The 14,356-nt window shown below is 42.8% G+C and overlaps 1 protein-coding gene across 6 annotated transcripts in view; it reads left to right on the top strand.

Moving 5' to 3' along the window:
• The window catches only part of ARFIP1 (ADP ribosylation factor interacting protein 1), an 84,254-nt gene that overhangs the window by 5,108 nt on the left and 64,790 nt on the right, over nt 1–14,356 (top strand). For 3 of the 6 annotated variants that reach the window (XM_056119106.1, XM_056119105.1, XM_056119108.1), the window contains one exon: nt 12,434–12,535. In XM_056119106.1, the coding sequence (XP_055975081.1) occupies nt 12,443–12,535 (93 nt within the window). In that variant the 5' untranslated portion in view covers nt 12,434–12,442. Of the gene's footprint in view, nt 1–5,189; nt 5,270–12,433; nt 12,536–14,356 lie in introns of those variants that run through there. The other 3 variants (XM_056119104.1, XM_056119101.1, XM_056119109.1) reach the window with 2 other exon arrangements.

The following is a 14,356-nucleotide window of genomic DNA, read 5'->3' as shown; positions in this document are numbered from 1 at the left end:
ACAAATAGGTATTTACTTTGCAATGGACAATTTGGGAGGGGGGTGTGCAGGATTGGGGGAATGCCAAGGGTTGAACTTGGGGCTCTTACATGCAGAGCGCATGCTCTCCCACTGAGCTTTAATCCCAGCCCCTGAAAATAGTTTCTGATACATACAGTACAAAAATGAAGATTCGGGGGCCAGAGAGTTAGTACAGCAGGTAAAGCACTTACCTTGCATGCAGCCAGTCTGGGTTGCATCCCTGGCAACACGGGTGGTCCCCTGAGCCCTGCCAGGAATAAGCCCGATCTTTGCCCCAATCCAAAAATAAAAGAATTTAAAAAAAATTTTAAAAACTGGAATATGCTGCTGGAACAGAAATTTCTGCTTCTCTCATACTTCTGTGCCCCAAACAGGCACTTGCTTGTTTCAGGTAAAATGTGGGAAGGGGCTCAACCCCTGGTTTTTGTTTTTGTTTTTCATGCAGCCACTGGGTACATGGGCTATTGAGATCAGTGAAAATAAAGTAGAATGAAAAATTCCATTCCTGTCACACTGCTCACATTTCAGGTGGTCAAGTGGCACGTGTGGCTCATGGAAGCCCAGTGCAGTTCTAGAACATTCCAACCACACTGGCCACCCCTGCTCAGATGTTAAATTCCCTACAGTTAACAGGGCATAATCACTATCAGTATTGAACCAAGATTTCTAAAATCTCCGCGCTCCATATGGTGCCTTGAAGTTTTGTTTTAGCTGATGAAATATTATTGCTATGTTCTCTCTCAGCTTTTTGTTGTAACAAAATCCAGATGGTCAGAGTCTAATGTTTTTCTTGGCTATTTCTAGAATAAAGATGACAGTTTGTCTGAAGCCACAAGTGTTTTCTCCTTTGAGATCTGGACCGCGTCTTGCTTTTCTGTTGACATCCTCTTAAATGCATAGACATATCTCAGATCCAGCTCGCCTAGAACGAAGCTCAAATCTCCCCTGAGAAGCCACCCCCACCACTAGTTCTCTTTCTTTGTTCTTTATTTCAGTGAATGACTCCTTTATCTTTTCAGCTGGAAAAATCTAGAAAACTAGTGGTGATCCTTACTCCATCCTTACTGCATCCACTCTGTCAACAAGTTTTATTTTTCTTACACTCTGAGTAGCTTTTGAATCTACTTCCCATTTTCACTGCCGCTCTAGGCTTGCCTAAAATTTCTTTCTGGTAACCTTGGTTCCAGTCAGCCCACTTCTAGTTGAACCTGTTTCTAGTCTTGTATCCACCCTCATTTACTTTGTAGCACACGTCTGACACTCACTCTCCCCTCCTGAAATTCTTGCTTCAGGATTTCCACTGCCTTTAGAATAAAAACGAACTCCTAAGCAATCCCGAGCAATGCCCTCCACCCCCATTACATCTGTCCCACCCCCCCCACTCCAGCTCTGCACCCCTCCCCTGGGCCCCTGTACTCATCTTCCTTCCATGATAAGACACCAGGCTTTTCTCTTGTCTGAACCTCTCTCTCTTGACTCTCTTCACTTCCTCTTCCCTAGCTGTCCTTCACATTTACACTGACGTTTTGGCTTCACTAGCTAACCCTCTAACCCCTCGGTTGAGATGATAATACCCTACATTTATCTGTGAAATTATATTACTGTTTTACTCACCCACAGAAAAAAGTAATACACACTTTTTTTATAAAGTTGTTCGCAATATTTTATTACATTTAATATTTGAACACTAATCCCACCACCAGTATACACACTAACTTAACGATGTACATGCCTATATTTCTGTATTTTTCTTTATCTGGGTCTCTTTAAGCTATTTTTATATTATTATTTAATATTTATTTCCCACTAACAATTATCAATGAATGTTGAAGTGGTAATTTAATATGGTTTTGAGAATTCAGTCACTGGATTAGTATTAAGTCTTAAATTCTTTCTCTTGGTTTTTGGTTGGCTTCCCTGCTTGTGTTTTTGAAACGAGCCAGTCATCTATGAGGAATGAGGCCACGGGACAGTGAGCCACGTGGAGTTTATTTGCAGCAAGTTTTCTTTTTCAGTGTAATTTATTTTCAGGAGTTAGAATTTTATTTCTTGTATAATTCTCAGTAATGTGACTTATCTGAGGCTTTTTTTTTTTTTTTTTGCTTTTTGGGTCACACCCAGCGATGCTTAGGGCTCATGCACTCAGGAACTACTCCTGGCGGTGCTCAGGGGACCATATGGGATGCTGGGAATTGAACCTGGGTCAGCCATGTTGGCTGTGTGCAAGGTAAACGCCCTACCCGCTGTGCTATCGCTCCAGCCCCTAAATGAGGCAAATTAAGTAGATTTCTCCTACCAGTTAATATTATTACTTGGTAAGTATTGGTAATGATAATGGATGGGAATAGCGGAATATCTGTTTGGTTGGTTTACTAGCTTTGATTTGTTTTATTGTATCCGGGGGTGCTTGGGGCTGTTTTTGGCTCTGTACTCAGGAACAACTCAGGGGATCTTATGCAGTGCCGGGAACATCAGCAACATGCAAGGCAATTGCCTTACCCCTAAACATTTCTCCATCACCTGTTGGAATGAGTTTCAAAATGTGTTTCACTCTATGTATGTATCAAGGTAAAGGTAAAGGTAAAGGCCCTCCCGTTGATCGTCGATTTGCTCGAGCGGGCCCAGTAACGTCTCCATTGGAGACTTTGTTGTTACTGTGTTTGGCATATCGAATACTCTCGGTAGCTTGCCGGGCTCTCCGAGAGGGGTGGAGGAATCGAACTCGGGTCGGCCATGTTGGCCGCTTGTAAGGCAAACGCCCTACCCGCTGTACTATTGAGAAGTAATTATATTTCGTACTTTTGAATTATCTAATGCATTTAGCTAATTTGTTGTTGCTGTCGCCATTCGTTTGTTTGATTTTTGGGTCACTCCTGGCAGGGCTTGGGCCCGTAAGTGGTGCTGGGAGTCTAAACCAGTCAGGCACCTGCAAGGGTGGTGCCCTGCCCACTGTATTATCTCTCCAAGCTATCAGCTTGAAAATTAGTAACGGATTATACAGTCAAAACAAGTTTATCCATGAGCAAGAGAAGATAGACATATTTCAGTACATTCCATTGAAAATTGAGAAGAACGACTTTCGTTAATCTTTAGCATGGTAACCGGTCTCTGGAATATTAATGATATGAGTCTAAAGAAATAGCAAGATCAAATCAAAGTTACCTGAGTTCTGCTACATTTTTACCAGTTTTCTGTATTTACCTTCTTAGCATTGTCTTCAGCTCACCAGTCACAACTCCTTGGTCCTCTGTATTATAATTAGTTGTAGTACTTCTCTAGCTTTTGTACTGAACAACTGATAGAATAACTCCTCAGTCATTTCTCTAGAGACTCATTATAAAATTTAATAACTTTCCTAGAAGACTTCGGAATATTGTTTTATTAAGTGACTTTTGCTTTAGATTCTATTATACTTACTTTAATTAAGGAAGCACATTTTTATTCCACTATATTATGTCCTATGCCTGCCCTGTTTTTATCTGCCTTTTGTTGCCTTGAATGGACAATTTCATAGCCTCTGTGGGATGTGAGTGCTTTAATTTAAAAAACTTGTTTTATGGTTCTCTTAACACTTATCTCAGATTCTCTAAATTTCGTGTCTTTAACTCATTGGCATCATTGAGACTGTAATTGCTGTTTATTCATTTGTTTTTTCTTCTTGAAATGCACCTCGCTTTCCTGGCATCATTTACTAAAAGATTATGAGTACTTCAGTGATTTGAGATGCTACCTAGATTTGTACTCAGTTTCTGTATGTATTTGAGTCCAATTCTAAACTTTTAATTTTATTCCACTTATCTCTTTGTCTGGGCTGTGGCGATAGCACAGCGGATAGGGTGTTTGCCTTGCACGCAGCCCACCGGGCCCACCCAGGTTCAATTCCTGTACCCCTCTCGGAGAGCCCGGCAAGCTACCGAGAGTATCTCGCCTGCATGGCAAAAGCCTGGCAAGCTACCTGTGATGTATTCGATATGCCAAACACAGTATCTCACCCGCATGGCAAAGCCTGGCAAGCTACTCAGGATGTATTTGATATGCCAGACACAGTAACAACAAGTGTCACAATGGAGACGTTACTGGGCCCACTCGAGCAAATCGATGAACAACGGGAGGACAGTGCTACAGTGCATTGCTATCTCCTTGTCAGTTAGTGAGAAGGTAAAACATGCTGCAAGCAAAGTGATGCAGTTTAGAGTATGCTTACAGTTGAACTAGATTTTATTCTTTCTCCTGAGTGCCTCAGAGTTTGTCTGTATGGTTGTTATTCTCGGGCTGCTGTCAAGCTAGCAGCAGAAATTGCTCATTAAACTTTGATTGGATGAAATGTGAGTATAGAGCTTAACTTAGAGGTGGCAGTTGCCACATCTGTTCTCGGTGATGGAGAGCATGGCCGATGCAGGGGAAGAGGGCCAACTCCAGTGTGAAACGCTGGCTAGTACAGCCATGGATCATGAGCTCATTGGCTTCGGGAAGACTTGAATTTCAGTTTGATCTCCAGTTTTTCTACTTGTTCCATATCTAAAATGATTTTATACCATTATCTTCTGAGATGTTTTTGATAGCAGTGCCCAGTGGAGCTGGGAGGGGTGTCTTGGGGTCACATCTGGTGATCCCCAGGCAGACCCAACACCTTGTTTTTTGGCCTGGTGATACTGTACTGGTCGGGGTGGCGAGGAGAACACCTGTGGGTGTCTGGAGAGCAGGTGGTGCCAGGGATGGGTCTCAGGGCTGCACATGTGCATTCTCCCACTTGAGCTAACTCCATTCAGATGCATTAATTTGGTGGTGGTTGCGGGGAGGAGTGGTGGCAGTGCCTAGGGCTTACTCCTGGCACTGTACTCAAGATTCAGGCCTGGCTGTGCTCAGGGACCATTTGTGATGCTAGGGATCGAAGTTGAGTTGGTCACTTGCCAAATACGTGTCATAACCTGTGTAATACCTCTCCAACCCCTGAAATAAATTTTAAATATAGTGTGGGGAATGAATTTTATGTTCTGCATAATAATTTCATTTTAATCAATCATGGGTATTCATGATTAATATAGTTCAGCAAATCCAGATCCAGCCACAAATAAATTGGCCATATCAGGGGATATTTGTAAAGAATCTCAATAAGGGAATATAGGTCTTTGAACAGAGTTAATTGTGTGGACACATTTTACTTTTAGGGATGTCTGCCTGCAGCAATGACACTACAACACTTGATGCATCTAAACCAGCCACAGAAGAAGTCAAGGCGGTTTCTGAGGTGATTGGGGGGTATTTATATTGCTTATAAGTATGAGTCAGCCCATCTCAATCACAGTTTATTTAGCTAATAAACCTCCTAAGATTTTTACATGTGTAGACACACTGGAAAGGGGTGAGAGGAAAGGGATATTTTTCCTGAGAATTGAGATTCTCATTGTCTTTGGGCGTTGCAATTCTAGTGTCCGTTTGTCCCTGAAAAGTGAACAGGAGAGTGGTGGATTAAGCTATAGTTTTAATTCAAATAGGCAGTAAGGCTTCTGTGGAAGTAATCATAGGAGGATGCTGGTGCTGTTGTCTGAGCTCATCTTATCCCGTGCACTTTCTCTGTGATACGCATCAGAATCCACGTGTAGAGTTTCTTCACCAGAAGTACTGTTTCCAGCTTTCACCCCATATCACCACGTTTGAGTCTGCGATGATAGACATGGGTCACAAGAGTGCTTTGATTTTGTTTTCTGGAAGTTTTCCCACTACATATTATGCAGAAACCACAATTCTGTTTCATTAGACTAGATTGAAATAATATTGAGATGTTTATTTTATAAAGTTCAAGTAACTAGATGTTTCTGCAGTGTCTCCTACCTGTCACATATATATATAAAATAGTTAAAGAGTTACAGAGTAGCACTTTGATCCCTAGAACAGTTGATCTCATTCAGTTAAGGAAGTAGAACAGTGAGTGGTTCATTTTCCTACTATCTGCGGGACAGATGAGGCTTGACAGCCTCAGCAACTGGCTCAAGGGATTGGTCAGGACAGATCACACGTGTGGCCCTCTGAGTGGTGGCAGTGCACACGCGGGGCTCTCTGAGTGGTAGCAGTGCAGACGTGAGGCCCTCTGAGCTGGTGGCAGTATACTTGTGGAGTCTGTGAGCTGGTGGCAGCACGCATAAGAATTTTTTTTAATGATTCAGACTTACCCTATCAAAACTTTGCTCTTGGTGGATTTATGAATGAATTCTCACTGACTCTGTAAATCATGTGGGAATATTGATTTTTCAGACAGCAGACTAACGTTTTCAGCCCCAAACAAGAAGTGACTTCAGGTTCATTTCATTTCTGTGAGTTAAATTGCCTTGCTTAGGATCACTTGCCTAGTTAGAATCCAGGCTGAGGTGTTTTTCTTTTGTTTTGGGGGACTATACCCTGCAATGTTCGGGGCTTACTCCTGGCTGTCTGCTCAGGGATCATGGTTGGTGGTACTCAGGGGAACATATCGGGTGCCAGGGATAACACTGGGGTAGGCTGTATCAAGGCAGGCCTCTTAACCCCACTACTCTCTCTGTGGCCTCCAGCCTGAGGTTTTTTGTTTTGTTTTGTTTTAAAATTTTTATTAGTGAAACATCATGAGGTACAGTTGTAGATTTACAAATTTTTGTGCATGGGTTTCAGTTAAACAATGATCGAGTATCCATCCCTCCATCAGTGCCCATTCTCCACCACTACTAATCCTAGTATCCCTCCCACCCCCCACCCTCCATCCCACCCTGCCTCTGTGGCAGGGCATTTACTTTTGTTCCCCCTCTCATTTTGGGTGCTGTGGTTTGCAAAAGAGGCATTGAGTGGCAATCATGTTCGGTCTATAGTCTACTTTCAGCATGCGTCTCCCATCCTGGGCAGATCTTCCCAACACCTTTTATTTGGTGCTCCCTTCTCTATCTGAGCTGCCTTTACCCCTAGAGTGTGCATCCAGCCTGAGTTTTTAACTCTCACTTGTTTCCCCAAAAATCTGTTCCATCAGTTACCATAAATACTCTTCTTTGTGTCTGTGCATGCATTTGATGTTAGCACTTTACAACTGTCCTCCTGTTATTCATCAATTTGCTCGAGTGGGCACCAGTAACATCTCCAATGTGAGACTTGTTACTGTGTTTGGCATATAGAATATGCCACAGGGAACTTGCTAGGCTCTACAGTATGGGCGGGCTTGCAGGGCTCTCCAAGAGGGGCAGAGGAATCAAACCCGGGTTGGCCGCATGCAAGGCAAATGCCCTACCCACTGTGCTATCGCTCCAGCTCGCTAATAATAGAAAGGATAGAAAAATAAGGTAAGTTTTCACCAAAAGCAGTGAAAAAAGCTCATCTGTCAATGTTAAGAAAGGAGCAGAGAAGAGACCATACCTACAGTACAATGGGTAGGGTTTTACCGGTGGGGGTCCAATCCGCTGCCCCCACCCCCACCCCATATGGCCCACCCAGCTTGCCAGGAGTGATTCTGAGGGCATAGCTAGAGGGAACTCCTGAGCATCACAAGGTGTGGCCAACAAACAAAAGAATGGGGCAAAGGAAAAAAAGAATAAGATCTCAAGCTGTCATCCAGAGCTTTCCTGGAAGTAAGACAAATGTCCAAGCCCACCCTGAAACTAAGCACACTTTGTGAACTACAATCAGAAGGTATGCAGTACCTATTAAACTTGGGGCAGGAAACATAGCTCAATGTTTTTGCAGGTTACAGTTCAGTTCCTGGCACTGAGTGGTCCCATGAGCAGAGAGCACACAAGAATAGCCCCCCAACCAATCCCAGCACCAGTGGGTATGGCTCAAAAAAACTCTACATTCTTATGAAAAACAAGTCAGGGCTTTTTTTTTTAATTAGAAAAAGAAGAAAACCTAAGATTGATTGATTTACTCTCTACTTTAATATTGATTACAGCGAACAATTGTGGATTTAGCTCTTTTATTTTTAGTATTCAAACTTTATGCTTTGAATGTAGCAAATCTGTAGGAAAAGTAATAAACCAATAGGCCCCGTTCACAGAGCCTGTTAGGGGTCCACACTACTTCAGGTAGAGATTTCCAACCCCCACCCCCCCATTTTACAGACTTGGAAAGGTCAACAGAATTATTAAGGAACAGAGATGTAATTTGAAGCCAAATGTGGAAAAGATGAGTAAATTTAGTAAACTAAATTGGAAAAATTATGTATAAGCATAAATAGAAAGTTGGGAAAACAAGTAAAGAATGTATTTTTAAAAACAAAGGAAAGAAAACAATTTTGTAGCTCCTTAGTGTATGCTGGGATTTTAGCCTGAATCATTTTCGGTCAGTACATATAATGTTTTTTATATTCATTGCAATAGTAAAAGTAAAGTAAAGGCCCTCCCGTTGATCATCGATTTGCTCGAGCGGGCCCAGTAACGTCTCCATTGGAGACTTTGTTGTTATTGTGTTTGGCATATCAAATACGTCAGGGTAGCTTGCCAGGCTCTGCCGTGCAGGCAAGATACTCTCGGTAGCTTGCCGGGCTCTCCGAGAGGGGCGGAGGAATCGAACTCGGGTCGGCCATGTTGGCTGCATGCGAGGCAAACGCCCTACCGCTGTGCTATATACCAACTATAGCTAAGAAAAATATGTTAACATTAGCCCTCTTTTGTTTTTAAGCTAATTCAGTGTCTAAGTAGTGTCTTCAAACCTTTCTGAAGTGATACTTGAGTATAGAAGATGATTGAGTCACACGGAAATTTGGGGGTAAGAACTTTCTAAGAAGAGGAATTTCAGATCCTGCACTCAAGACGCATCTTGAATAATAGGTCATTTGCATATAAATGTATTAACTTAAGATGATAATGCCTTTAGAGTCGTACACAAAGAGAACAGTAGCAGTTCCAAAGAGTATCATCCAGGAATATCAGTGGTAGTGGCATTCAAGCTGAGTCTTAATCTAGTGTGGGTTGAAGTTCAAAGCCTGAGAATTGACGGTTGTTGCTTAAGCAAAAGCAAAGAAATAGGAAGTTGAGAGATACACTGGTAGGGGAAGTTTAAGTGATGAAGTTTGATTTAACAAAGTATCTGAAGAAGCATAGTTGGAGGGACAGAGATAGTTCCAGTTCCTGGAAGGATTTGGGGTGTCAGGAAAAATTGGCTTTTATGGTATAAACATATGGGGGAGGGAGACAGATATGCATAACTCGTTTTATAGTACTAGGAAAGCAGTGTTTGCTATTATAAGGGAGAATAGGGGCTTTGAGTGGTGCAGAGGGTTGATTTCCAGCGGCTCTTCAAACCTTTCTGAAGTGATACTTGAGTATAGAAGATGATTGAGTCACGTGGAAATTTGGTGGTAAGAAACTTCCAGGTAGAGGAAGCGAGCCAGGGCACAAATGGGATTTGTGTTTTTGAAGCACAGTGGTGTGAGCGAGCTCTGTGGCCGGAACTGAGTGTCAGCCGGGAAGGAGTGGGGGGAAATGTGGCTCCGTGGCAGCTCGCACCCGGATGGGCTTGGCATAGAAATGGAAATGACAGATCAAGGATGAGAAAGTTGGGAGAAGGCTTGCGTTGCAGTATTTAGGTAGTTGCAGTATAACTAACACAAGGTAGGTTGATAATAATACATGGAAATGTTTCCAAAGAAAAATTTGCATTATATGCAAAAAAGGCAAAATACTTCAGTCCTGTATGCTCACTATCCAGAGCAATCATTTTTAGTCTTTTTACCAGTTTGGCTTTATCCAACGTTCTGTAATAATAAACTTGAGAGTCAGAGTCCAAATAAAACCATGCTGTTGCCCAACTAGAGAGAATAAAGAGCAAGGCTTGAAACGTTTATAACCAGACTCCACCTATGATCTCGTTTGGGAACTTGTGGCCAGGGGTCCTCAGGAAGAGAGGAATTATGCTAGCAAGTATCGGTGTTGAAGGGGCTACCCCAGTATTTGTCCTGTTGCTCGGGAACTGAAGTCATTGTGCTCCGATTAGTACTTCTATAGAGAGTTTTCAGTTTTCTAAGCTGTTTCACATTCGCGTCTTCCATGGCTCTCTGGTACATAAGTGAAATCGGTGAAATTTCAGTTTCATAAATGAAGCGGACCTTTAGGGGAAGCAAGGTGATTTTTACAGAGTTACAGAAAGGGGAAGAGCCAGTCCTTAACTCTTGAACCTTGGTTACATTCTCCTGAGACTTTCAGTGGCCTTATCTAACTAAATACCTTATTTACCTAACAATTTTGAGCCAGGCCAAAGTAACTTTGTAATGAAGACAATAAGTATTTCCACTACTACAGAAAGATATTTCAAAGACTATTTGAATTATGAGCTTAATAGAAGTGCTCTTTCCATCTTGGTAGGCAAACAAAAATCTAAATAATTTCATCTGACACAGAAGGCATTTATGCTTTAGGGTATTGGAACAAAATATGGCCTCTGTTAACTTGCATGGTTAGTCCACAAAGCACTGCGACCATTATTGTCTAGAGATTTAACTGGAACAATTAGAGTTAAATATTTGTGGTTTCTCTCTTTTCTGTTTCCTTTCCTCACTGCTCTTTTGTCTAGAATTGACTGAAATGAAGAATGTAGTCCTTTAAGTTAGAAGAAAATATAGCTACTTGATAGAACAAAAGACCTTCTTTTTTAAAAAGTGTACAGAGAGAAAACTAAATGTTTCACAGTACTGCTGAATGAATTTTCATGTAATTTTTTTATTATAACATAATTTACAAAATTGATCATAGTACACTTGTTTCAGGCACTCAGTATTCCAACACAAATCCCAATACCAGTCTGATCTTCCCTCCACCAATGTCTTCGGTTTCCTCACCTCAAGTCTGCCCCCTTGGCAGGCAGAAATAATTTACTTCATATTGCTTGTTACCACACAAAGGCAAACAGAATTATCAAAAGAAAGATCAATGAAAGTCAATTTGTGATCATTCCTATATCTCACAACGGCGTTACTAAAGTCGTTGAGGATTGACCGAGCTGGTCGGTGCTAGAAGAGCATTCTGTGTTACTGTTTTCGTTCATTGTACTTGGTGGTGTTCTAAGCAACTTTCCCAGTCAGATCTGCTGTGCTCCTTCTGGGCTGTCAGTACTATGAAATTTGGAGGTGTCGGTGGCCGTGTGCTCCAGGAGCCGTAGGGCAGGGAAGATTTGGTGGCTTGATGAGGTTCAGTTGTGGCTGTTTCTGTACTGAATGTTGGGTGTGATTGGGGTCTGCTGGGCCTCCAGGCAGAAAAGGGAATTTGTCTGCCCGCGTCCTGAGAAGGCCCCAAAGTTCTCAGCCCGAACCAGTTTTCTTGGGAGGAATTTAATACCATTGTGTCTTTTTGAGATTATCGTGGAACCATTTCTATGCTGGAAGATGTTGGGTGTGGAGCAGGGGTTGCTTGGCAGTTGGTTGGCGGGAAGGGGGCTGGGCTGGGAGAATCTGCTTGCCCCCATTCTGAGAAGGCCCCAAAGTTCTCAGCCCGGAGACGGGTCCACCTGGGACGATTTAGCTGCTTGGTGTTCTTTTTCCAGATTAGTTATGGAACTGGGCTGTGTCTGTGCCAGAGGGTGTTGAAGTCTAATTTAGTTTTTGTTGGGGAAACAGGTTTTGGAAAAGAGCTGGTTTGATTGGCTGCAGGGGAGCAGACACACACATCTGTCCCCACTGGCCCAGGCCGACACCTCATGTGCCAGGCCCGGGGTCTCTGGGGTGACTTGGGGTGTGCAGGGAAAACAGATCCTGTGCACATGGGATCACTTTCTCCAGCGAGATGAGCCCCAGTCCTGCAGAAATGGAGTTACATAGTACGTATTGCCATCCCTGCCTGTTCGGTTTTGGTGTATTTTGAGACTGATCAGTAGCTAAGCATGCTTCATAGTTCATTCCTTTTCTATCTGAAGGTGATTCCACTGTTGGCCTATATGCCACAATTGTTTTTTCTGTTAACCTGTCAGAGGACTCCCCCCCTCCTCAGTTTTGGGTTTCTTGACTCCAGCTGCTTTTGAACACAAACTGTTACCAGCAGACTCATAGTTCCTTCAGGACATTTGTTTTTATTTCTATGGTGAATACTAAGGTATAGAGTGACTGAATCCCATTGCTCCTCCTTAGATCTTTTCTCTGGGTTCAGGTGTTCCTCCCCCAGCACTACTCCAGGGGGGTCCTCACAGTGAGTTGCCCTGGGGAGCCCTGGCACCCTGGATTCACCTGCCTGTGGATTCACCTGCCTGTGTCTCCATGAGGTCTGTCTCCCAAGATGAGTTGTTGCCTTACCAGTTTCTTCAGCTTTTTTCTTGGTAGGGGAGTGTGGCAAGGCCAGCCTTCTGATGACCACCACAAAGCCACTATGAAGTGATTATTTTCGCGTCCTATAAGCATAACTGCTTTCTCTCAGATACTTGCCATTCATGACTGGCTCTCATTTATGATTTTTTTCTTTCTTTTTTTTCTTTCAAGGAGTCTACCATGGCCCAGGACTCTCCAAAAAATTCAGCGGCAGAAATCCCGGTGACTAGTAATGGAGAACTGGATGACTCTCACGAACATGGCTTTAATAGGGTAAGTATACACTCCTGTCTGTCAGTGCAGAGAGCCACGATTGGCCCTTACATGCTGAGATGCAAGCAATCGGCAAAGTTTAATAAAGGGTGTTAGGTTAGCTGAAGTGCAAGGAATCCAGTGATATCTTTCAGTGATAGTCTGGATGTTGTTAGCAATAGCTCTGCAGCTGGTGTTATCATCAGAACTTCTGCATATAACCAGGGCAAGAGTGTGGTAAGACTGTATAAATCCGTTCTTTCTGCACTCGTACCCCAAAGAGTCAGTTTGGGCATTAAATTTTATAAATTCCTTAATGTTATTTGCAATAAGAAAAAAATATTACACTAACCCCTCCTTTTAAAGAATATACTCTTTCTGATCTCTTTCCTGAGTGTGGTTAGGATGTAGTTCCTATCTCTTCTTGCCTTTGCTATTCATTCTCTAAAGTGGCATCCTTGATGGTGGGAAAGAAACTTACAGCCTTAGCCCATTTTTCTTTTGGGTGTATTCTCACACCTAGGTATGTACATCATCTTAAGTAAATATTTGTGTGTGGTATTAAATAGGGATTTTGATTCTTTTCTCTCATCTGTAAGTATCTGATATTCTCTGTTCATTGAAAATAGCACTCTTCAGCCCTTCACTGGAGGCTGTCATTCCTAATCTAGTGAGCATATGTGCATGGCTCTGTTATTAGAAAATTGTATTTTGGCCATTTTTGAATATATTTATTATAATACCATCGCCTTAATTATGACAGCAACTGAGAATGGAATGAATGTTACCGTCAGTGTTTGTACTGAGCAGTTAAAGGAAGGACTGGAGCAGTAGTACAGCAAGTAGGGTGCTTGCCTTGCACGAGCCAACCCAGGTTCTGTCCCCAGCCTTCCTTATGGTCCCCCAAACCTCTCCAGGAGTGGTCCCTGAGCTCAGGGCCAGGAGTGAGCCCTGAACACCACTGGGTGTAGCCCCCAAACCAAAAAATAAATACGTAAAAACTAAAGGTTTAAAACTTTGATTCTCAAGATTGTGTTGAGAGATTGTGTATTGCACAATCTCATGATTGTGCCCATTTCTGAGTCTTTAGTTAAGAAGCTTTATTTGACACTGAGAATCACGGAAAATTTTGCCGCGGTAGGGTGTTTGCCTTGCACGCAGCCAACATGGCCGACCCGAGTTCGATTCCTCCGCCCCTCTCGGAGAGCCTGGCAAGCTACCGAGAGTATCTCGCCCGCACGGCAGAGCCTGGCAAGCTCCCCGTGACGTATTCTATATGCCAGACACAGTAACAACAGAATCTCCAATGGAGACGTTACTGGGCCCGCTCGAGCAAATCGATGATCAACGGGAGGGCCTTTACCTTACCTAAGTTTTATCTTTATGACGAGGAGTTTCAGTATGGTGAAGTCAGTGAAATTGTAATGGCTGTATAAATCCGTTCTTTTTGCACTTGTACCCCATAAACTTGTTGCTTTGTAGTCAGACTTGGTCTTGAGACTCCTCTGCAGTATCAGTTCACTTTCTGCTGAAGGAAGGGTGAGAAGGGGAAAGGAGTTGTTATCTGGGATGTCATCCCCCTTCTTGGATGTGAACTTTACCAAAAGACCAGACTCAAAGCAATAATGTGCTTCATCCACCACAGCCCCTACTTGTCTAAAGAAATTCAGCATCATGAAACTTGTTTTTCTTTGTACTTGCTCTTAAGAAATGTATGTTCTGATACTCTCTTAAATATTTAATATCAGAGTAGGAGAGATACTACAGTGGGTAGGACACTTACCTAGCACGTGGCATGGGGTTCTGTCCCCAGCACCCCATGTCGTTTCCCCAAGCCCCACC

Source organism: Sorex fumeus, unplaced genomic scaffold, assembly GCF_029834395.1.
Source record: "Sorex fumeus unplaced genomic scaffold, SorFum_2.1 ptg000039l, whole genome shotgun sequence".
NCBI classification, from domain to species: Eukaryota; Metazoa; Chordata; class Mammalia; order Eulipotyphla; family Soricidae; genus Sorex; species Sorex fumeus.
This window is presented reverse-complemented; position numbering and strand designations above follow the sequence as displayed.